The sequence below is a fragment of the Alosa sapidissima genome, chromosome 20 (genome assembly GCF_018492685.1).
Source record: "Alosa sapidissima isolate fAloSap1 chromosome 20, fAloSap1.pri, whole genome shotgun sequence".
In the NCBI taxonomy this organism is placed as follows: domain Eukaryota; kingdom Metazoa; phylum Chordata; class Actinopteri; order Clupeiformes; family Clupeidae; genus Alosa; species Alosa sapidissima.
The window spans coordinates 29,011,329-29,036,404 of NC_055976.1; the positions used below are offsets into that span (position 1 = coordinate 29,011,329).

The window sequence follows — 25,076 nt, forward strand, 5'->3', positions numbered from 1 at the left end:
GGTCTCTGCATTTAACCCAATCTGTGAATTAGTGAAACACTCACTCAGCACACAGTGTACACACAGTGAGGTGAAGCACACACTAATCCCGGCACAGTGAGCTGCCTGCAACAACAGCGGTGCTCGGGGAGCAGTGAGGGGTTAGGTGCCTTGCTCAAGGGCACTTCAGCCATGCCTACTGGTCGGGGTTCGAACCAGCAACCCTCCGGTTACAAGTCTGAATCGCTAACCAGTAGGCCACGGCTGCCCCAATAAAGATTGGCATAAGAAAGCAGTGACCTTAAAGCCGTATGTGTCCATTCCTCGATTACTCCTTTAGTCCACAAGAGTCTGCTGATCAAAACAGTCAAATTGTTGTTCGTAAAAAATGTATACAAGTTGTGAATATCGTCATGTGAAGACCATTGCTTGCTCTTCCTCAAACATGAACACAGTGAACACTATTTTCTCTTGTCATTGGATATGGTTGTTTTTGTTTTAAAATAGACTAGACTGGACTACTGATTATTCTGCTTATTCTGTGTGTGTGAATGTGTATGTGTTTGTGCGTGTGTAAGCTTATGTGTAGGCAAGATAACAGGGTGTGTGTGTGTGTGTGTGTGTGTGTGTGTGTGTGTTAAGACGTCGGAGGTATTGGAGGCCACTGAACAGCAGGTGGGATGACAGTGAAGTTGGCAGGAGAGGACAGGAACAGCACAGGTCATGAGTAATATATGCAGGATGAACCTGGACACTGTGTGCGTGTGTGTGTAGGACTAATCAAACAGTGTGTGTGTGTGTGTGTGTGTGTGTGTGTGTGTGTGTGTGTGTGTGATCACATTGCACCTGCTACCCTCATTTCCACATTTCACATTCCTCTGTCTTACACACCGCCCAAGAGAGAAGACCTACCCTATGCTCCACACAGGGACACACACAAGGACACACACACACACACACACACACACACACACACACAGATCCCGTTTAGAGTATGCATAGATGGCTATCTCCAACACGCTTCCCTACACAGAAGCTGGTCATCATAACAAAGTGAATGTACCTGGACTTCAACTGTGTGTATGAGTGCCAGTGTGAATGTACACAGTATATGCCAGTGTGTGTGTGTGTGTGTGTGTGTGTGTGTGTGTGTGTGTGTGTGTGTCTGTACGCTCCTTGGCCCGGTCTTCTGTATTCCCAGTGCCAGGCCTCTCTACTGGGTTGTGGTCTGGCCTGCATTCACTAGCTCACTATGGCCACTTCCCTCCCTCCCTCCTGCCCTCTCTTCCTCTCTCCCTCCCTCCCTCTCTCTCGCTCTCTCCCCCTTCCCTCTCTCTCCCTCCCTCCTTCCCTCTCTCTTTCCCTCCCTCCTTCCCTCCCTCTCTCTCTCTCTCTCTCGCCCTCCTTCTTTCTCTCTCTCTCTCCCTCCTTCTCTCTCTCTCTCTCTCTCCCTCCTCTCTCTCTCTCTCCCTCCTTCTCTCTCTCTCTATCTCCCCTCCTTCCCTCTCTCTCTCTCTACCCAGGCAGGAAGTAAAAGAGAGAGAAGAGGGAAAAGCCTCCTCCAGTTCCCCTCCACACCACCACTGGCCCTCTGTCCCTCTATATGTGTGTGTGTGTGTGTGTGTGTGTGTGTGTGTGTGTGTTGTGGCCACAATGCCTGTACTACCAGAAGCACTTTTAACATAAATGGAGGGCTCCCTATATGTGTGTGTGTGTGTGTGTGTGTGTGTGTGTGAGGGCTCACTCCCTGGAAGTACAGCATCAGCTCTCTCCCTCAAAAACACACACACACTCTCTACAGCATAAGTGCATGGGATAAGTCAGCTCACTCACTCACTCTACTGTTGTTCAACAGCAACCATCCCTACACACACCCACAAACACACAAGCACACACACACACACACACACGTGAGAGGAAGTATGTCTGCATGAGCATGTGATATGTGCTGTGTGTTCATCTGACCATACAATACCATCTCACAGACACCCACACACACACACACACACCTACATGTGAGCATGTTTCGAGACCGGACACTTCAAACACACACAGACATAGAAGACAACGTTAGTAACACGTGCGTGCGGGCGCACATACACACACGCACAAGTAAAGGTCACCTGTCTCATTACTTCCCATCAGCTCTGATTTATTCAGCCTCCACACACACATACACACTTCACACCTACTCTGCTTCAAACTTGCTGTGTTACATATATGTGTGTGTGTGTGTCAGAGTAGGTAAGTGTACACAGTCCTTGACAGATGTTTTGGAAGTATATTCTACAGCAAGTTCTGTGATTACTCAAAAGATCTGCTCTGCTGCTGAGACCAATCTGTATGTGTGTGTGTGTTTGTGCCTGCGTGTGTGCGTGCAATAACACACACACACACACACACACACACACTTAGCATAATGAATTGAATAGCATAGCGTTATGTGGGCTAGTAGCTGGTTGGCTTGCACCCCCAGAGCCACAGTCCTACTACGCCGGTCTTGCCCCTCGGCAGCCATCTTAGCCTCTGGTCAGACCAGGCTCCTCTCTGAATGACTAAGGAGAGATCTGTAGCTCCACAAAGGAGGGTCACTCACTCACACAAACACACACAGACACACAGGAGTGTCCAAATGATTTGCAGTCCAGCAGCTCATTGCTGGTAACATTTCTGAGTGAAGCCCCCTTGGGCTCTCTCTCTATCACACACACACACACACACACACACACAATGCATCTCCAGAGCTAATCTATGATTCATAATAATAATTGAATCATGATGGGATTGATTTGTTCTGAAGCACATGAATGTCTTATTCATAAACTCAGAGAAAGATCCCAATAGACTACCAAAGAGCTGTGTCTGTGTGTGTGTGTGTGTGTGTGTGTGTGTGTGTGTGTGTGTGTGTGTGTGTGTGTGTGTGTGCGCGTGTGTGTGACGTTACACACGCAAGCACATAGTGCCATGATACTAACCATACACACACACAAACCCAATCTGTGGTGATAGTCAGAAGGATGTTTGTGACGTTTTCAGACGTATACAGCTTCCCTGTGGTCTGTGACCCACACACATACTGTCATAAATATATATTAATTAGTCTTATCAGCACACATACTGTCATACATATATATTTATTAGTTTTATCAGCACACATACCGTCATAAATATATACTTATTAGTCTTATTAGTACACATACTGTCATAAATATATATTTAAGTCTTATTAGTAGGACGTATACTATCTATTCGCTTTGGACAAAAGTGTCTGCCAAATCCCATAACCATAACCATAGCCATAACCATCCATAACCATCCATAACCATAGCCATAGCCATAGCCATAACCATAGCCATAACCATAGCCATAACCATCCATAACCATAGCCATAGCCATAACCATAGCCATAACCATCCATAACCATCCATAACCATAGCCATAGCCATAGCCATAACCATAGCCATAGCCATAGCCATAACCATCCATAACCATCCATAACCATAGCCATCCATAACCATACATAACCATAGCCATAGCCATAGCCATAACCATAGCCATAACCATCCATAACCATCCATAAGCATAGCCATAGCCATAGCCATAGCCATAACCATCCATAACCATCCATAAGCATAGCCATAGCCATAGCCATAACCATCCATAACCATCCATAAGCATAGCCATAGCCATAGCCATAACCATCCATAACCATCCATAACCATCCATAAGCATAGCCATAGCCATAGCCATAACCATCCATAACCATCCATAACCATCCATAACCATCCATAAGCATAGCCATAGCCATAGCCATAACCATCCATAACCATCCATAAGCATAGCCATAGCCATAGCCATAACCATCCATAACCATCCATAAGCATAACCATAGCCATAGCCATAGCCATAACCATCCATAACCATACATAACCATCCATAGCCATAGCCATATCCATATCCATAGCCATAACCATCCATAACCATCCATAACCATCCATAAGCATAGCCATAGCCATAGCCATAGCCATAACCATCCATAACCATCCATAACCATAGCCATAGCCATAGCCATAACCATCCATAACCATCCATAACCATCCATAAGCATAGCCATAGCCATAACCATAAGCATAGCCAGTATCTACTGAAGTCTTATTGCAAGTTGTATACTTAAGCCCAGCAGTGGTTCACATTAAGTGTACACAGCACCCTACCGTCAGTAGTCACAGCACCCTACCGTCAGTAGTCACAGCACCGTCAGTAATCACAGCACTGTCAGTAATCACACTGTGAGCACATTTCCACGTAACTGCATATTATTTCCCTGAAGTGCATAACGTTGTATGTTATTACTTTAACCCCAATCCAATGCATGTTGTAAGACTATGCACTGGTATGAAATCTACACTATACTTATCAATTAATTACATATTTATTACATAGTTTGCAAAATACTTCCTCCTGAAAGAGTACCACACACACAATCCATCAGCAGAAACATATTTGGGGGCTGTCTTAGGTTGTGTGTGTGTGTGCGTGTGTTCCATGGAAGAGCCATCAGCATATTTCCATCTGTGTCTGAGCAAAGGGTGGGGGCTGAGGGCCCACTGTTGCTGTGGTCACAGTGAAGCCCTGCCTGCATTCAGATATCAACTGTCAAACAAGTGTGTGTATCTGTGTCTGTGTGTGTGTGTGTGAGTGTGAGTGTGAATGAGAGAAAGAGAGAGAGACAGTTTGTGTAAGTGTGTGTGTGTGTGTGTGTGTGTGTGTGTGTGTGTGTGTGACAGAGAGAGTTTGTGGTGTGTGCGTGCATGTGTGTTTGTGTGTGGGTGGGTGTGTGTGTGAGGTGGGATGGGGCACATGCCAGTGAAGGCCCTGAGTGCTCTCTGGTTTCCCTGACGTTAGCAGAGGGCGGCCCGTGGGGATTCCCCCCAAGCAGAGCCGACTCTCGGCACACACCTGACCACTTGGCCCTACTCAACACACACACACACACACACACCAGCCATGTTGTTTACGTCCCCGTTTTCTCCCAAACATGCTTCACACTGCAGTGGTATTCTTTTTTAATGTGGCTACACAGATACAGTAGACTCCACTACACAGCGCAACTCTAGAGTACCACCAGCCCAGCCCGACGCAGACCGCTACACAGGAAAACAAGCCTCAGCCTTCCTGAGCCTGTTGTGGGCCAACAGCTGGAGCCAATGCTATATAGCTACAGTAGCACTAGAGAGGAGCACTGGCTAGTGCTGTAAGCACGGGAATATCAGGCGGTATGGGGTGCGTCCTCACATACGTGCTGTAAGCACGGGAACATCAGGCGGTATGGGGTGCGTCCTCACATACTTGGGATGCTGTGTGAGAGACCTCAATCAAGCTGACCTATGGACTAGTCAGCATCGCTGCCTACAGTCCCATGACTATATAGCAGCTATGCGCACACACACACGCACACACACACACACACACACACTTTTCATATTATTCTACAGTTCTTAGTCATAGAATGTATCAAAGTAATTCAGAATTTCTGTGAAAGTTTCAATTAGACTGCTACTCTTCACAGACCTATCGATCACAGATCAACAACTGTGAATATCTCACACAGCCCAAGACCAAGCTTGATGTTTTTCAGCGATTCAGAAATGTCTAAAATATACACAATGTAACTCTCTGATGTCCAGACAGGTTTGAGTGAGTTGATGTTGTCTCTAAGAACACATTGATGGATTCTGAATCTCTCAAATCTCTCCACAGATGTGACAGGCAGCTCCATGTTTGACTAAATGGACCTTTGGCCACACGTGGTTTCTGACACTGGCGTTTGGGTCAAACGCTGGACTGACAACTTCCATATTGGCATGCAAACTAACCCCATGCATTTCTATGGAGGATTCTTTGAGTGTTGTGTCTCCTCATTAGAAAGTCTCTGCTGTAACTCAGTCGCTGCCAATTCAGAGCCCCCGGTCAGGACTACTCGGAGCTCAGAGCCCCTGGTCACGACTACTCGGAGCTCAGAGCCCCCGGTCAGGACTACTCGGAGCTCAGAGCCCCTGGTCACGACTACTCGGAGCTCAGAGCCCCTGGTCAGGTTTACTCGGAGCTCAGAGCCCCTGGTCAGGTTTACTCGGAGCTCAGAGCGCCCGGTCAGGACTACTCAGAGGTCAGAGCACCCGGTCAGGACTACTCGGTGCTCAGAGTGCCCGGTCAGGACTACTTGGAGCTCAGAGTGCCCGGTCAGGACTACTCGGAGCTCAGAGCCGGGCTTCGTGGTCCCGGATTTAAAACCCTCACCAAGTCTGTTTCAACGCAAGAGGCTGACAAACACCAGAAACATCAGCTGCAGCTCCAGCTTTCAGCGACCATCAACCATCCATCAAAAGCATATGTTAGGGTGGAGTGTGAGTGTGAGTGTGTGTGTGTGTGTGTGTGTGTGTGTGTGTATGATTGCTCATGCAGAGATATTTTTGCTAGCAGAGGTTCACAGACATTCCTAGCGTCTCATTAGGGTTAGGTAAACCCTCTCCACACACACACACACACACACACACACACACACACACACACACACACACACATTAGGGCTATGTAGTTTCTCCTCAGCTTGTCTTCTGCTATTTTCTTCAGCACACGGAGTTAAATTTACCAGCCTGGGCCCAAACTAGCAATTTCTGACATGGACTACCAGGCAATTACACAGAGGCCCAAACACAGGCCCAGGTCTGAGGGGCCTACACCCACATTCAGACGTGGTTCAACATCTGGCTGGTGAACTCCACTTAAAGGTGCAGCGGCTAGTTTCAGATTAAACAAAATCAAAGCTCCTCAACGCCTACATTACTGCAGCAATTCTCAGCAGGAAAAGACAACGGCCTGCTTTCCTCACATTCCTATGCATTCTATGAATCTAGCCTACATTCTGAGAACTCTCCGTTTCTTGCACTTGATATATGTTTGTTTGTTCCAGAGGATGAGGGGGAAGGATGCCCTTCTTCTCGACATCATTCCGCTGTTTATTTTCTGACAACAAACACTCTGCACACTCTGTGGGACAGGAGAGTTGGTCTACGACATGTGATGACTAAACCTGGTGCACTTCATAACCTGCTAGATCTGAGGAAAACTGTGTGTGTGTGTGTGTGTGTGTGTGTGTGTGTGTGTGTGTGTGTGTGTGTGTGTGTGTGTGTTAGGGATGGGCAACGATCGTCGAATAGTCGAATAGTCAGAATCACATCAAATATCGAATAATGAATGTGACTATCGTTATGTCCACTAGTAAAGAAACTCAAGAAAAAAATAAAAAAAACAGCACTAGAAAGGCAAACGTGTTCCTGTAACACATTGCATTCAACCAGAGGGTGTCGCTAAAGCACCAAAAGCGCCGCGGTACATATTTATGTGTATTGTATCATATAATAACAAAACATAAGAGCGTAGCCTACTGTCTGTCTTGCAACCGTTAACTGCGGCGTGGCGTGAACGATGCAGACGCAGCCGACTAAAAGTTCTGTATGGAGCTCGTTTAACAAAATAAATGCAAACGAAGTTCAGTGTAAACTATGTCAAGTAAAGCTGGCATACCACGGATCGACCACAACCATGCACAACCACCTACGATCAAAGCACGCTGGCACTGGGGGTCCATCTACAGGTCAGCAGTCAGTGGCTAGCTTTTTAGTTAGCCCACGAGCTTTAGATGCTAGGCGGGCAGAGAAAATGACTGTCTTGCTTTCAAAGATGATCGCGAAAGACACGACATGCTACCCATCAGTTTCGTTGAAGGGGAGGGTTTTCGTGACTTCATGGCATTTGTTGAACCTGTATACACTGTCCCATCTAGAAAGACGGTCACTTCTAGACTGGAAAAATTGTATGATGATGGTGCAAGCGATCTATGCACCCAATTAGCAAGTGCCAATAAAGTGTCACTGAAGACAGATTCGTGGACAGCGCTGACAACCATGGGTGGATTATGAACTTTCGGGCCCCTGGGCCCAGATGTATTAAGGGCCCCCCACTTATTGTCGTATATGTGGGAGGGGGGGTTTGGGGGTCCTCCCCCAGAAATTTTTGAATTGGTTTGATGTGATTTCCTGTATTCTGGTGCATTTTGGGGATGGCCAATACTAAATTCAATCAGATTCATAGCCTACATCCTGATTTGTTGATATTGAGGCAATGATTCCACGCAAAGGCTTAGGCTTCAGGGCCCCCTGACTCCTTGGGCCCCTGGGCCTGGGCCCAGTAGGCCCGTGCAGTAATCCATCCCTGCTGACAACCGAGTCCTATCTCACAATCACTGCTCACTTCATACATAACTGGGAGGTGCACAGTGCTGTTCTTCAGACCAAAGCCATGTCAGAATGGCATACGGCTGAAAACCTGTCAATTGTGCTCACAAACGCGACAGATCAGTGGGGTCTTGGAGGGAAAGTGTCCGCCTGCGTGCATGACAATGCCAGCAATATGGTTCTAGCCAACACTGGCCTTGACTGGGACTCTCAGCCTTGTTTCGCCCACACATTACAACTGGCCATAAACGATGGCTTCAAACTACAGCAAATAAATCACGTAATTTCATCTGCCAATCGTCTGGTTTGACATTTCCACTATAGCACAGTTGCAACCAAGGCGTTGAAACAAAAGCAGCAACAACAAAACTTGCCCGAACACAAGTTAGTGCAGTTCTGTCGGACAAGGTGGAACTCTGTTCATGATATGTTTGAGCGCTTGTTGGAGCAAAGATGGGCCGTGTCTGCTGTTTTATCTGACAGGACAGTCACTAAACTACCCGATGCACGTACCCTTGAACAGACTGACGATAGCTGGACAGTAATAGAAGAGCTCTTGCCCGCGTTGCACTCTCTCAAATGTGCCACCACTGCCCTTTGCGGAGAATTTGGAGTATCCATCTCAATGATTTACCGGGTGACGACAACTTTACTCTTTACTGTCCAAACACCTCAAAGAAACTCCTGGAGAATCCCCCAAAGTCACGAAGTTCAAACAGACCGTGTCTGCCTCACTGGAACGACGACTTGCACCTGAAGATATCCGCAACGCTCGCAAGATTGCATATATCGCGTCCTTCTTGGACCCGAGACACAAACACCTCAGGTTTGCCACAGATGAGGTCAGACGCGCTGTGAAGGCCGCTGTGAGTGCCCTCCTCTCCAGCCCCGATAGCGATGACGAGAGAGACCTACAGTACAAGACGCAGCTGCATCAAATGAACCTGAACCATCAGCTAAAAAAACAAGGAGTGATTGCCTGTCTGCATCTGCAATTGCGGTACTGTTTGATGAAGATTACAGTGGGGAAACACACACAACACACACAACAGAGCTAAATCATTACTGCCAGGATATATGCCCACCTCTCCACATTGACCCCATGACCTGGTGGAAAGCCAACGACTGCAAATATCCCCACCTGGCAAAATTGGCAAACACATACTTGGGTGTGCCTGCTACATCAGTGCCATCAGAGCGTGTGTTCTCCGCAGCTGGACTAATTGTCAACAGATTGCGCACCCGTCTTCATCCCGAACATGTGGATATGCTCATTTTTTTAAACAAAAATATGGCATAGATAGATAGTGCTAGACTATGACAATACGTTCGTTAATAAAACGATGCCGACTGTGCTCCGCTAACCTATAAGCCTAAAATCATTATGGCATATATAGCACATTTTTGAATGAACATTTAATTTTGATAACGAAACTATGGGTGTAAATATAAATAGAGATTGTTTTTTTTTTTTTAAGAGTTTGATGTCAAGTTCATGTTGTAGCCTAGTCTGACCGTCATTCCTGTAAAAAAAAAAAAAAAACGTCATTCCTGCAGCCTAAAATCATTAATGCTTGAGGCAACATTATGAAATTATCAGTTTTAAAGATCTTAAGATGATTTCGCAGTTTTTAAATATTAAAAATGTTATGAACAGTTTCCGATAGGCCATCGTTTCCATATACGTGTCTAGTTCAGTCATGCATGCGTTCAGTAAAAAAAAAAAAAAATAGCGATCTGTTTTCGAGCATGTACTGGGCCTGCCTAAGCCTATGTTGAAATAAATTGATGTTCATTGCACAGCTGTTGTATTAAACAGATTGATTTCATACAAATCATAAAAACCTCTCCCTGTGTCATTGTGTGTGCGTGTATCCGAGGTTTGTGTGTGCGTGCGTGCGCGGGGGGAGTTCTTGACTGACCGATTTTCGAATAATTTTCGAATACTTATCAGCGAATATCGAATGGAATTTTTGCCAGAAATGCACATCCCTAGTATGTGTGTGTGTGTGTGTTGTAAGAAAGAGAGAGTGTGTGCCTCTGTGTGTGTATGTGTATGTGTGTGTGAGAGAGAGTGTAAACGTGAGTGTGTGTTCAATTTGAGTGAGGTGAAGTGGACAGCCAGGCTTCAGGTTGTTTGAGAGACATGAGAGAGAGAGAAACATCTGCTGCCGGAGGCCCATGTTCCCCTTACAGCATGCTGTCCAAACATTTCAGCCCAGCCAGATCTCAAGCATACACACACACACACACACACACACACACACACACACACACACACACACACACACACAAGCTCACCTCCAACACACACTATCCCCACCTAAATCACACACACACACACCTCATCTCACCTCACCTCCAACACACATGCTCCCCACCGTACACATACACACACTCTCCACCCACCTCACCCCTAACACATCGGCACAGAGCTGCAAGGGAACACATACACAGACACAGACACACACACACACAGACACAGACACACACACACACACACCCCAGTCCACCCTGTATGCTGGCTGTGGTGTGAGGTGCAAGTGGTGCTGGACTTTATCAGGACACAACCTTCAACACAGCAGCCAGATGGGGGAGCTCAGGGCCCCCAGACCTGCTTCAGCACGCACGCACGCACGCACACGCACACACACACACACACACACACACACACACACACACGCATACACACACACACACACACACACACACACACACACACACACACACACACACACACACACACACTCACCAAGATACTCCATCAGCTGCTCGGCCGTGATGATCTCCATCATTGGAGGCATCTTCACCTGCACAGAGGGAGAATGACCAAAAAAATCAAAAAGAGAGAAACCATGAGAGACACACACTACTCATGCACTACAGTGCTGAACTGCAGCACTTTCTGTTTCATCACAGGGTTTGGTTCCTACTGTAGGTAGCCAACCAATCAGCTTGCTGATGTTACATGTCTTCCACAACGTGTGACCTTAGAACTTCAGCTATAGGAGCACACACACACACACACACACACAGACAGGTGCATGCACAGACTGGTGACTTAGAAAAGTGTGCATGCATGCATGCGTGTGTGTGTGTGTGAAGTTATGTCGTACACACACTGGAGCTGAAATCAGTTCGCCCACAAACACAACAACTAAACACAATAACATAAGATACACACGCAGATAGATTATTTTCTCCAAACTCCAAAAACACACACACGTGCATACACACGTGTACGCAGTACGCACACACACACACACACACACACAGGCTGTTCATAATTTGTGTTCAATATGGCTGACACCCAGATGGTGTTCGCTTTCAGAGAGACTATCAAAGGACTAAACAGACACACACACACACACACACACACACACACACACAACCTCACTTCAGGTTGAAGAGAGGAGATACACTGAAAGCACATGCACACACACACACACACACATTATTTCTTTCATACACACACCAATCAAATACACGCTTTATTATGCAAATAGGGCTCACAGCTGAACCTCATGTGACTTGGTTGAGATACTCAGCAAACTCCTCTGAGGGCTTCATACCTGTTCAACATCAGCTGACAGGCCTGGGTACACTGCCTACCCACAAATTACATTCTGGGGCCTCTTAAAATCACTTTGCTTAAACAAACAACACACGATGAGTTCACCAAGTGCCACCAGGAGTAGCAGGGAAGGAAACACAACACAGCTGCGCTGTCAGAACCCACACTCCTCGTGACGGACGATCCAGTGGAGTCCTCACTGCCACAGGTCACAGTGACAGGTCAGTGGGCGTCCCCCTCGCAATCTCGTCTCTCTGTCGCCCTGTCTCACGACCGCTGCCAACGCCTCAGAGGGCCCTAGAGCTTAGGGTGGCCTCTTGCATGCAGCGCACAGCCCCTAGTGATGCCATTGGTCACCACGGCCTGACCAGGAGTGAGGACTGACCACAGGACACCTACACACTTCGCAGCGCAGCGCAGGTTTTGCTATGAGAGCAAATGTGGCAGGTCACATCCGCTCTCATAGCAAGACCTGCGCTGAAGTGAGATCACTGAGTGCACAGTTGTCCTACACAGTCAGGATTAGACAGGGTAGCTCTGAAACTCATGTATGCCAGCACGGCTCGCTGGTTAAGTGGGCTACTACACCATGCCACAGGCAGGCTAGTGCATCCATGGGAGGCACATCTGATCTATGGAAACTGGACAGCGACACAATAGAGCGGGGTTAGCGGGTCTATGCTAACTGTGACTGACTGACCTAAGATTAAACGTTCAGGAAAAGGGATGAGTGACTAAACGAACAAGGATGGGCTACTCTTTCTGTGGTACACAACTGACTCAGAACAAACATGTCCACTGTGGAATATTAGCTAAAGTGTGAGGTTGTCAGATGGGCTACAACATCATCTTAATATTTACCTTCCATGCCAACAGGAGAACGTTCATGATGGCCAAGAGCGGACAAGGGCCGTTCTCGTTCTGGGTTATGATCGGAGTGTTTTCCTCTTTCCATTTTATCCACTTGATGTGATAAATAGACTGGCCGGCGCTTCGGTCCTTGGTGACGGGCAGCTTGGCTCCGTCCGGGCCGTACTCGTTCTGCAGGGCGAGGGCAAGACTTTTGTCTTCCAAACCTTCGCTGGTGGGCTCAGAACTTGGACAGGAGTTTAGATTTGAGAACGATTCCAGCGAGTCGAAGCTCCGGGATTCACCTGCGATGCTGTGGTCACTCCCACTCGGTGCACCCTCGGAAACGGCCGCTCGCTCGGAGGAAACCGAGACCCCCGCTCTAGCATTCCCCTCTTTAGTGTTTTCCGGAGCCAGCTGAGTGGGCTTTGACAGCTTGGCCTGTTCCACCGACACACCTTCCGACACGGCGGGCTGAGTGGGCATAATCCTAGCCGCTGGCGCTTCCATCGCTGGAGGCTCACCCTTCGCTGGCTTGTTTACTAACTTTGAGGTGGCAGCCTGGTCATTTCCCGTAGCCGAGGGCGGGTTGTGCTCCATCCCGTTAATCAGCTGGTCCTTCGGCTCGGATGTTAAGGTTTCCGACAAACCACTCGGGTGTGCGTTCCCGTCCTGAAGCGAACGCGAGTCGGTCATTTCTGACACGATATCTGATTTCTCTGTGGTCGAGATGGCGTTAGCATGGCTAACAATTGTAGTACTACTGGCGTTAGAACTAACGTTACTACTATCCAAAGTACTGAGCGACGGGTCTTTCTTTTTGCAGGCATCTATGTTTCCTTTCACCCCTCCGACGGCCGTTATGTCCCCCGTCTCACCGGGCAGAGTCGTGAACAAAGAGCTCCCCCCTACATCCCGATGAAGGTTTGCATTTTTCTCCATTTTGAGTTACACATCGACGACTGCTTTTAGCAAGATTGCAGCTTCGGTCTGTGCTCCGACGCCATGACATCCCTGCTCATGTGACGTCACCGGGCAAGAAACGCCTATTCCACAGGCCATGGAAAAATATATTAAAATACAACTGTTTGCATTAATACGAATAAGCTCTAAAAATAGTATTAGGCAGACATAGAATTATTCTCCAGAGCCTGACAAAGTTGGTACAATTATAAATGCCACTCATTACCATCTTATAATGGTATATATGGATGAGGTGAGTGTGTGTGTGTGTGTGGGGGGGGGGGGGGGGGGGGGGGGGGTATATCTCACAACACAATTTAGTTGAATTTCATTGAACACAATTTAAACAATTAATGATGGTTGAACATTTACTGTAGCATACGCTATTATGTTTCATATGACAACAACATATCTAAGCCATAGCTATTTAGGGGTTTGTCCCTTTAATTAAAGCGTCCTGTGATCGTTTATTTGTATTATTACCACCGTAATTTAGTACATCTATATGTAGGCTATCATTTGTCTACGGACGGATTTCTCTCCACAAAAAACAGCCTAGTGATTATTATGGAAGCATATGAGTAGCTTTATTCAAATGAGAATGCAATCTGCAATATGCAATTCAAAAAGACATTACATTATGCAATTGACAATTCATTATGCAATTTAATATTGCAATTTGCAATAATATCCAACAAATTGTATTTTAATCTGCAAAGTGACAATGAAATCCTAAAATCAATTCCAATAATTTTGATTAAAAAATAGAATAAACATGGATTGAATTGCATTCCATTTTGCCATGGTACTTCAGTCTCAAAATCCAAATGGCAATTCATTTTGCATTTCAATTTTCAATATTCAGTTTCATCATTTAACTGTCAATTCGTTTTGCAATTTAATATTTAAAGTGCAATGTAGGATTGCATTTTAAAAACATATTTGGCAAAACTGTCAATGCCAGCTTGAAAAGATTTTGGATTATTTTGGGCAAAACGTTTTGCCATCGTTTTGAGGCATTTTATTCAAATGGAAAAGAAATAGCGCCCCTCGTGATTGCATTGCACTTTAGTCACGCTCTTTGTGTTGCAAAATTCAAATGGCCATTCAATCTGCCAAACGCATTGCAATCTGTCAAGTCACTCGTCAAGGCGGGAACTAGGCTACGTCACTTCCGTGTTTACGTTAGCGCTTGCAATGGAGGAGTTTGCTGCCGCACTAAGGTCTGTCAACTCTCTACAGCCGGGTCTGTCGGCCAGAGACTGACTCCTCCATTGCAGACCCGGTCACTTTTGACAGCATAGACAAAAGTGACCGGGGGGCGCTATTTCTTTTCCATTTGAATAAAATGCCTCAAAACGATTGCAAAACGTTTTGCCCAAAATAATCCAAAATCTTTTCAGGCTGGCATTGACAGTTTTGCCAAATATGTTTTTAAAATGCAATCCTACATTGCACTTTAAATATTGAATTGCAAAACGAATTGACAGTTAAATGATGAAACTGAATATTGAAAATTAAAATGCAAAATGAATTGCCATTTGAATTTTGAGACTGAAGTACCATGGCAAAATGGAATGCATGCATTCAATCCATGTTTATCCTTTTTTGTAACCAAAATTATTGGAATTGATTTTAGGATTTCATTGTCACTTTGCAGATTAAAATACAATTTGTTGGATATTATTGCAAATTGCAATATTAAATTGCATAATGAATTGTCAATTGCTTAATGTAATGTCTTTTTGAATTGCATATTGCAGATTGCATTCTCATTTGAATAAAGCTACTCATATGCTTCCATAGATTATTCCAGCAACACTGCGTTTTCAATGCCTGAATCGATGTAGTTCCGCTACTAACCACATGAGGGTGAGCGTCACACAAGAAACACAGAGCTGTTACCTAAATTCAAAGAAAAACATCTGTAGTTTTTTGCAAATTCAGTGAATATCTGCTTTTATTTTTTGGTTTTACATGCATGCATTGAAAACTAATGTCACCTTGACAGGTGGTAAAATATCTCTCCAGAGCTGTCTGTCTGTTTTTTTGCATTCAGTCGTTCATTTGTGCAGCCACAGGGCACAATCTGTTGCACCACTATATTATAATGCAGCTTCCTACTGCTCGCTTCACATCAGGGAAACCGTCCCACACACCTAATAATGGCCTTAATGTAAGATGATCATAGTCTATTATTTCAGCATAGCACACACACACACATCACCACCAGCGTAGATACTGTATACTCTCTAAACTACACCAGAAAAAAGTGTTAACTTGACACAGTTAAAAACTGCACAATCTGCTGTTGTGTAATTTCCCAACTAGAAGTAAAAGCAGAGCAGTCATGTTAAGTCATGTCATGCAGGTAATTGTGGTACATTTCACTGATAGGGAAAAGTGCAGAGGCTGTAGCAGAAAGTGAGGACAGGACTGTATGAGGTCTGCATGACCTGTTTGAGCACAGGACTGTATGAGGTCTGTTGACGTGTTTGAGCACATCAGCCATGCGGTGTTTAACAGATTTTACCTTCAGTGTTGTTGTTAGAAGCCTTATAGAGGGAGAGCAGATAGCTAACAAACGTTCAGAAAAAGTCCTGTTGGCAAATTTGAGGAAAAGTCGGTAAAGGGGCTGTTTCACACAATTTGAGGGTGCTGAATTCAAATATTTTGTTTACCAAGCTCAATTTTGAGTTTTAGCTTGATAATTAGCATAATTCACATACTTTTTGGTTTTGCCATCAGATATCATAGGAATTGCAAAAAATAAGGCATTAATATACTCTTTATGTATCAAATATGTTGTAGGACATGGGACAGGAATTACCCCAATGACCCTCAAGTAGTAAATTAAAATAAGCTAAAATTAAAATATAAATTGAAATAATAGCTAAAATTCAGTATGACGTTTAGAAGCAAAATAGATTCCTTGATAATAAATTGATAGAATAGTAGGTGACTGCTCATTTTTCTGTAGAAAGTACTTTGTCACTAACTATTATGAACAGTTGTCAGTCTTTACAGAGGATTTACACTGTATTTTTTTGTACTGTAAAGGCGACTGCTTGCCTAGTTAAAACATCTCACTGGTGCTCTTTCCTATCATTCAAATTCCAGCCATGCAAAAAAATGGAAGAGTGTGCATATTTGAGGGTTGCTGAAGAGTGCTATGAAGATTGCATTATTTGCAAAAAAAATAGACAAGATATCCTTTATAGTGCAACAAAAAGAAACATTCTCCAGTGCATCATTACTGCATATGATGCTGAAAGGGAAGTGGACCTAGAACAAATCCTCAGCTATGAACTGATTATTGTCCCTGTACTGTAGCTATTGCAGATAGCGATGGTTATTTGTGAAGTGGAAATAAGTCTATCCTCACTCAAGTGCTGTCTAGCAATGTGGAATGTCCAGTAGTGATCACTGCAAAAACTGCTCATTCAACACTGGTAATAGATGCTCAAGATCTAGTTATGTCTTTAGGACACCCATCTGACTGCAGCACATTTAAGAAGTATGCAGGAAAGTTTGTAAGAAACTTTTGTATTGTTATTTGGTATTTGTTATGTGGTAGCAAATGATGTTGACTATCAAAGAAATAGACCTAATGTAGGAATGCACACAGATATTGCAACAGATACGCTCAGGCCAATTCAAACTTTTCTCATCTGTTGTTCCTCGTTGGTGGAACACACTGCCAGTTTACAAGGGCAGGGTCATCCCTCTCCATTTTCAAAAAACTCCTGAAGACCCAGCTCTTAAGAGAACATCTCCTTTCATAGCACCACTTACAACAAGTCTTGCTGATCCTAGCACTTACCACCCGTCTTGAACTGACACTCAACTGTTTAAAAACAGCACTCACTGATGCACTTATTCTTACTGTACTCTACCGTTTTTAAATTGTCCTAAAATTGTTGAGAGAATTGCTTTAAAACTGTTACCATGTTGTTAGTCGCTTTGGTTAAAAATGTGTCAGCCAAATGTAATGTAATGTAATGTAATGTAATAATGGTGTAGGCCTATCTGATTAAGACCCACAGAGTGGTTGAAACGTACTTATTAAATAACACTGGAAGCAAAGAAGACTATCTTCACTTTTTTCCCTTTGCATCTGTCAAAGAAATCCCATAAACACAGGAAGGCCTACATCAGATGGCCTAGAGGCTCTTCTGCATAGCATTAAGTGATTGGCATGCAGTAATTTGAACACTGATCTTGATCTAGCCTACTTTGGCTATTTAAAGGTAATTTAATGCCAAAACATCACACAATATAAATGAGCTATAACAAACAATAAAGGACTTAATCACACACAAACTACTATTTTACTGACTACAAAAATAATAATTATGTAGGAAGTTTAGAAGTTTTAAACCCAGAATTGACCAAAAGTGCACCAAATTCAACACAAATGACTCAATACACTTGGAGGAGGCCTGCGTCCTTTCTTTTTCCAGATATTTTAGGATTTGGATATCGTTTTAGTATTGCGTATCAAGATATTTATGGCAGGTATTGTATCGAAGTCATAATTTTGGTATTGTGACAACACTATGACAGAGCCACTCTGTTTTCTAGATGTCGAGGATTGGAGGCTCTATACCACCAACAAGTGATGGTGCTCAATGGCATATTAGAAGAGCACATTATCAAGCTCTAGTATGGAGGCAAGCACACATACCAAATCCAGTGTTACTAGAAGTAAAATGTTTTTTACTTGTTGGTTGTTGCTGACGGTATAGATGCAGTTCTGCATTAGGCTTATTCCCGCTATCTAAGTTCATATGTACTGTAGGATATATTCTGAGTTGAAGATTATCTGTGCAATTTGTTATTGTGATGAAATGCATTAAACACCACAAGTGACTCACTATGTCTATTGTCACTAAAAATATGGTTATGTTTTGATTAGAATTTCCGAGTTTATTACATGTTAACTGTAATCATGTTACGTTAATAAACTATAGTATGGCTTCTTTAATGCTCAAACATGTATTTAGAGAACACTTTTATTTGGTTTTAGTGATTACTTTTGAAATCAACCCAATTTAGGGAAAATAAGCAAAAATAATCGCTATTTTATGTTAAAATGCTGATTATGCGGCTTAGAACTCATAATTGAGCTTGGTAAACAAAATATTCAGAATCAGCACCCTCAAATTAGGTAAAAAGGATGGTTTACCAACTTTTCCTCAAATTTGCCGTCAGAAGTTATCTTCTGTGAAGCTGCTCTCCCTCTATTTCAGACAACTGAGATACCCAAAAGCACATAATCTGGATACCTTTCCCAAAATGTTTGCTTGTGTGAAAAGATGGTTGCACTCAGTATCGTTCACTTGATTCAACAACGTCACAGAATGTCCTGATGATGGCCGAATGGCATCTGTGACAGATGAACAATAAAATAGAGTGAAAGATGTATTTCTGAGTGTGACCCTCACAAAATGATTAAATGCATCTAGGATAACGCTTCAACTGGTCAGACCAGTATTTTTTCAATGTTATACAAGAATTATTTAAAACACAGTGACTGAAGTTTGATATGTCAGATCTGAAACGGCTTGTTGTGGAGGGAGTTGTCATTTTCTCATGCAAAGTTTTTCCTCTTTGTGTGGTAAGACCTGAAGTCATATGTCTATGGGTTAAAAGCTAACATTGAATGAATAGTGCACCCTGTTGTGGACAAAACTGGAAATTACAAGCTGAGGTGTGAAAAAAGGATCCAATGTATCAAAATACTAAAGCAACACAACATGTTAAAGAATGATGAGAATTTTAGGAATAATGAATTATAAGAATAAGAACACCCATATGAAGTGAAATGTATGACCAAAATTCCGGAATATTGTGGAGCCCTGATGAAGAAAAGATGGAATAGCTGTCGAATTTTTTAGTCTTTAAGTTGGAAAATTTAGTTTCTGACACCTGGAAAAAATATATAAATCATGTGCGATGGAGGATCGTGTCTTTTTTGTTTCAAGGTGTCTCGTGAGCCCATGTAAGTTGGGCATTTGTAAATGCATGGCACAATAATAAAAATCAATAAGTAATGTATATTTATTGTATACAGAATATTTCAACAGAAAACTAAAATAATGAATGAAACTTGAGGAAACTGGAAGACTGAGAATATTCAATACTGTCTGAATTATTTTAAAAGGCCACTCCACAGACCTACAGATGAAGTAGAGTTTTCTAGTTAAGAGAAGTGCTAGCTCATAAAAATGTGTAAAATATATTTTAAAACTCTGAGAAAATAACCGCAGTGATGTCATCTGGGTTCTCAGCCTGAGTTTGAGACTTTTTCATTTTTTAACAGAAACTCTGCATCACCAACTGAAGCTGAGAAGTCTCAGAGAGGTGGACATTTAGGAGGCAGAGAGGATTGAATGAAAGGCAATATCTAGCTGGATTATGGGAATTATAGAAATTTAGTGTTTTTGGAGCTTGATCAATACTAAAGACTAAAAGTCACAAATGATTAAATAAAAAAAATGTGTTAATACATTTTGTCAGGACAACTCACATGTGGCACAGACTTAAAAAGAACAGTATGCAGGAATCCTTACGTGTCTACATGTGTGTAAATGTACACACGTCATTTAGTGAAAAGACATGATTCAGGATTACTTATACTGGACGGATAGCTTTATTGATCTGATAGATGCTGCAAATGACAATTAACACATATATTGTAGTTACTCTGCTGCAGAAATGCATTTATTCACTTGAAGAAATGTCCACTCATAAAATTCTAAAGCATATAAAATGACACAGATATTAATCAATCAGATTTCAGACATGCTGAAAACTTGGACAGTTATATGCAGGAGAAAAGTCATTAAAATTGATTTAGCTTGAATTAAGTGACATTTACACATTTTTAATAATTAAAATTATTTAAACATCTTATATGTTTGATATGACTTTGTATGACACTGAGAAAAAAACAACAAATGGGTGACAATCAATCACTTATAGCTACTTTAATATGTTTTTCTTGGAAATCTGTGATGATCAGTTGTCTCTAAGAAGTATGAATCAACTAATTCTTAATGAATATGGAAGGCATTAAGGATACAAGGAAGTTTATTGTCACATGCATATAGTTACTGGAAGTAAGAAATGCAGTGAAATTATGTCTGGTGTCAGCCTATTTGTGCATTAATGGGGGGGGGGGGGGGGGGGGTAAAAAGTGCAGTAGAAGAGGGGTTTAGTAGATTAAGTGGCAAGGGCTGCATAAAAAGGTGGGGGAGGATTGGGATTGGGTGGGGGGCACCAACAAGGAGCACCCAAGAGCAACAGGGGCAAGGAAAAACTCCCTTACCAAGGAAGAAACCTTGGGCAGATCCACGGCTCAAGGGACTAACCCAACTGCCAGGGGTCTTGGTGTGTGTGTTGGGGGGATGACAGGGGAGATGGGATAGTGTGCTGTGTATGTGGGGAGAGGGCAGTGTGCAATATGTGTGTTGGAGAAGCTTCCTCATGAGACAATGTGCTGTGTATTGGGGGGGGGGGGGGGGGGGCAGTGTGCTGTAAGTATGTTGGGGATGTGTGTTGGAGAAGCTTCCTGATGAAATAATGTGCTGTGTATGTAGGGGGGGCGGGGGGGCAGGGACTTACTATTGCAAGCAGAGTACTGTATGTAATGTATGTGAGTGATGACAGTGAAGATGTGTGTGTGGGCGGGAGGGGAGTGGAGCAGTGACTGTGTGTGTGTGTGTAGTGTGTGTGTGGGTAGGTGGGGGCAGTGTGCTGTAAGTATGTAGAGGATGTGTGTTGGAGAAGATCCTGAACACAATGTGCTGTGTATGTGGGGGGGGGGGGGGGGGGGGGGGCAGTGTGCAGCAAGTATGTAGAGGAGGCTTACTGTAGCAAGCAGTGTGCTGTATGTATGTGAAGCGATGACAGTGATGATGTACTGTAAGTGTGTGTGTTGGGGGGGGGGGGGGGGTCAGGGACTTACTATTGCAAGCAGAGTACTGTATGTAATGTATGTGAGTGATGACAGTGAAGATGTGTGTGTGGGCGGGAGGGGAGTGGAGCAGTGACTGTGTGTGTGTGTGTGTAGTGTGTGTGTGTGGGTAGGTGGGGGCAGTGTGCTGTAAGTATGTAGAGGATGTGTGTTGGAGAAGATCCTGAAGACAATGTGCTGTGTATGTGGGGGGGGGGGGGCAGTGTGCAGCAAGTATGTAGAGGAGGCTTACTGTAGCAAGCAGTGTGCTGTATGTATGTGAAGTGATGACAGTGATGATGTAAGTGTGTGTGTTGGGGATGGGGGTGGGGTGGGGGGTGGGGGCAGAAAGGCTAGGCAATCAAGGACATGGGTAGATGGAGGAGAAATCAAAAATAATAAATAAAAAGTGTGCAAAAGTTGGAGAAAGTCAGATATGTGTGTGTGTGTGTGTGTGTGTGTGTGTGTGTTTTGACGTGTGATGAAATAAGAAAATAAATAAAAGGTCTGTAGCATAGGGAGAGGGATGTAAAAGTGCTAAAAGTCTAGTATAAGCATATATACTCTTTTGATCCCGTGAGGGAAATTTGGTCTCTGCATTTATCCCAATCCATGAATTAGTGAAACAGACACAGCACACAGTGTGGTGAAGCACACACTAATCCCGGCGCAGTGAGCTGCCTGCATCAACAGCGGCGCTCGGGGAGCAGTGAGGGGTTAGGTGCCTTGCTCAAGGGCACTTCAGCCACGCCTACTGGTCGGGGTTCGAACCGGCAACCCTCCGATTACAGGTCCGAAGTGCTAACCAGTAGGCCACGGCTGCCCCAATAAATGAATCATTGATAAAAAAAAATCAAACCTGTGCAAGCCGGTAACAAACACACAAATGTGTAATCTGCCATACAGTTGAGAAGACGATCACAAGATATTGTAACATATTTTTAAGATTCTGGATTTTGAGTTTAGCTGGTTAAATGTAACTTCAACTCAGATGTGGAGGAGCTCTCAGAGGTTAAACAATTCTTTATAATGCTTCTCATAGTACTGGGCCCTGGCAGTGACATCATTAGAGTAGTCCTTCTCGGTAGTGTGAGCATCCACGTTCTTGTAGGAGGAGGCCATGTTTTCTGTACCCATGCTGTAGGCAGCCAGCGCTCATAAAGCAGGAAAAAAACAAGTTGAAGGGTGGAGAGAAAAAAAATCTAAACTTTTTTTATACTGCACATAAATCAAAAACTCTGAAAAAAAATTCAGCTCTTTGACGTTGGTTGAGAAATGTAAACATTATAGTGCTTTTTATCCAGAAAAAATGCTTCTCTCTTGTTTAGTTGTATGTAATGCAACAATGGGCAACATTAGCCAATGGGGTATCTACAGAAAAAGTTGTCCTGTCCAAATAATTTAAATAATGCTATAATCACATGAACATTCAACACAGTCGCTTTAATTTATTCAATTAAAGTTGCAATACACAACATTAAGCCACTAGATGTCACCAACAGCACCAACACCTCAAACCAAAACAAATCTGTGGGTCATTTACTCAATAAAGTTGAAAACATAGAAAGAATAAAGAAAGCAGAGTCCGAACAAAAATGCAGATCACACTGTCAAACTAGGCAGTGCTGGTGCGGCTAGACCGGCAACCATAACAGAGTGTGACTTTATTTACTGCTCAGGGTGCCATTACTCCACTTTATCTTTACATTGCAAATAGTTGTTTGCTTACATCTAGTGAGGCTCGGTATAATTTATTGTGTCTTAAAGTGTTTAAATAATACTGCTGGATTTGTGTTTCAGGATTTAAAAAGTAATTGCTTTGCAGATTTATTTGTGAAAACGTTACTTTGTAAAAAACCTTATATATGTTTTAATATCGTACATTTTACACTGATACCACCAACTCACAATGCAACAATAGGCAACATTGTTTTACACCTCAAAGACACACAGACAACTCTTCAGATGGATGACCTGTACCTTTCAGCTTCTGGTTCTTGTTCCAATGAGGAAATGTTTTCTCAACATCAGAGCAGCCAACTAGAATCCCAACTCCTTGTAGCAGTCCTTCAGAATCCCAACTCCTTGCTCAATATGATCCTGGCTGTCCCACTGACCCCTTGGCGTGTGCCAGCATTTGTCAACCTAGAAACCATAAATAAATAGATGTTACTATCAAATGTGGATGCAGAGAGTGTGTTGGACAGAGACTTGTGTGTGGAACACAGACCTGCATCAGTCCAAAGTCCTACCTGTGGTCTCCCCAGCCCCAGCCATCAGAAGTGAGACCTGTCCCTCTGCAGTGTATCATTTTTATACTTTATTTTTGTACAGATTAAATTAGATATCATTCATGAGTTTTAGAGATCCTGGCAGGTGGATTTTGTTACATTTGGACTAAACTAGACTAGCTGTTTCCCCCGGACTCCAGTCCTACTGAACGAACCAGCAGATTCATCATACAGACATGAGGAGGGTGATTTTCTCATCAAACTCTCTGTAACTAGATGTACTAGATGTCATAATGATCCTACACTTTCAATTTTGTGCAGTTTTGACCATGTCAGCTTTTTAATTTTTAACTAGGTGGCACTATACATGAAATAAGTGGTAATGGGATGGGTTGACATGGCCCCTTAAAGGTGCGATTTGTAGGATTGTTACCGAACGTTCTGTAGGCCAAAATCAAAACACTGGTGAACGTTCTCAAGACTACCAGACGCGAGCCTCTTCTGGGTTTCCAGATGTAATGAAGACTTAGCTAACGTTAGTTGGACTGCAGCTGCTTTAACATTTCTCCAACCATGACCCAGCTACACATTACGGAAACAGTGAAAACAAAAAATACCTCTCTAACCAACGTAACATATTTAGCTGAAGTTAGCGATGCAGATGAAGTTTAGCCTAGGCTACCTGTTGTGGAGAAATATGGCCAGCTCTGCATCAGACTTGATATTCTTCGTTTGACGAAGACGTCACCATCTCAGGAAGCTCCTCCGATGTCCACTTAATTTGTTTCTTGTTTTAATTTTGGAAATTTGCCTGCCTCTTGTAGGCGTTCATGACGACAACTGACAGCTGTTGACAGTTGGCCTTTGCTAATTTGGCAACCCAAATAGGAGGACGCGCTAGCCCATTATTAATACGCTATTCTAGAATTAATCGTTCAAAACATAAACGGCCCATAACTCATTTTTTTCATGGGTTTTACGGGTTAGAGTAATGTTGTCTTACTTACTTCAATTCATTGTGTTTTCTCACTCTCTGACAACATATGGTGATCATTTTTGGAAAATTTACAGTTTATTTTCCATTATTTCCTACATACTGGACCTTTAAGACCAACATACAAAAAAAGGTGGTCCTCCTAGGCCCTACGGTTCTCGAGATATTCACAGAAAACTGTCTCCGGCCACCTACAGGCCAGTTGGTGTATAGTAACATAAATTAATTTATT

General features: G+C 43.5%; 1 protein-coding gene across 3 annotated transcripts in view; it reads right to left on the reverse strand.

Moving 5' to 3' along the window:
- The window catches only part of mindy2 (MINDY lysine 48 deubiquitinase 2), a 30,137-nt gene extending 16,363 nt beyond the window's left edge, over positions 1 to 13,774 (reverse strand). The window contains exons 1-2 of one of the 3 annotated variants that reach the window (XM_042075274.1): positions 12,709 to 13,774; positions 11,026 to 11,083 (exon numbers count right to left, since the gene is read on the reverse strand). In XM_042075274.1, coding sequence (XP_041931208.1) covers positions 11,026 to 11,083; positions 12,709 to 13,638 — 988 coding nt within the window. In that variant the 5' untranslated portion in view covers positions 13,639 to 13,774. The remainder of the gene's footprint in view (positions 1 to 11,025; positions 11,084 to 12,708) is intronic. The other 2 variants (XM_042075273.1, XM_042075272.1) reach the window with 2 other exon arrangements.
- Between the last annotated feature and the right edge of the window lie 11,302 nt (positions 13,775 to 25,076).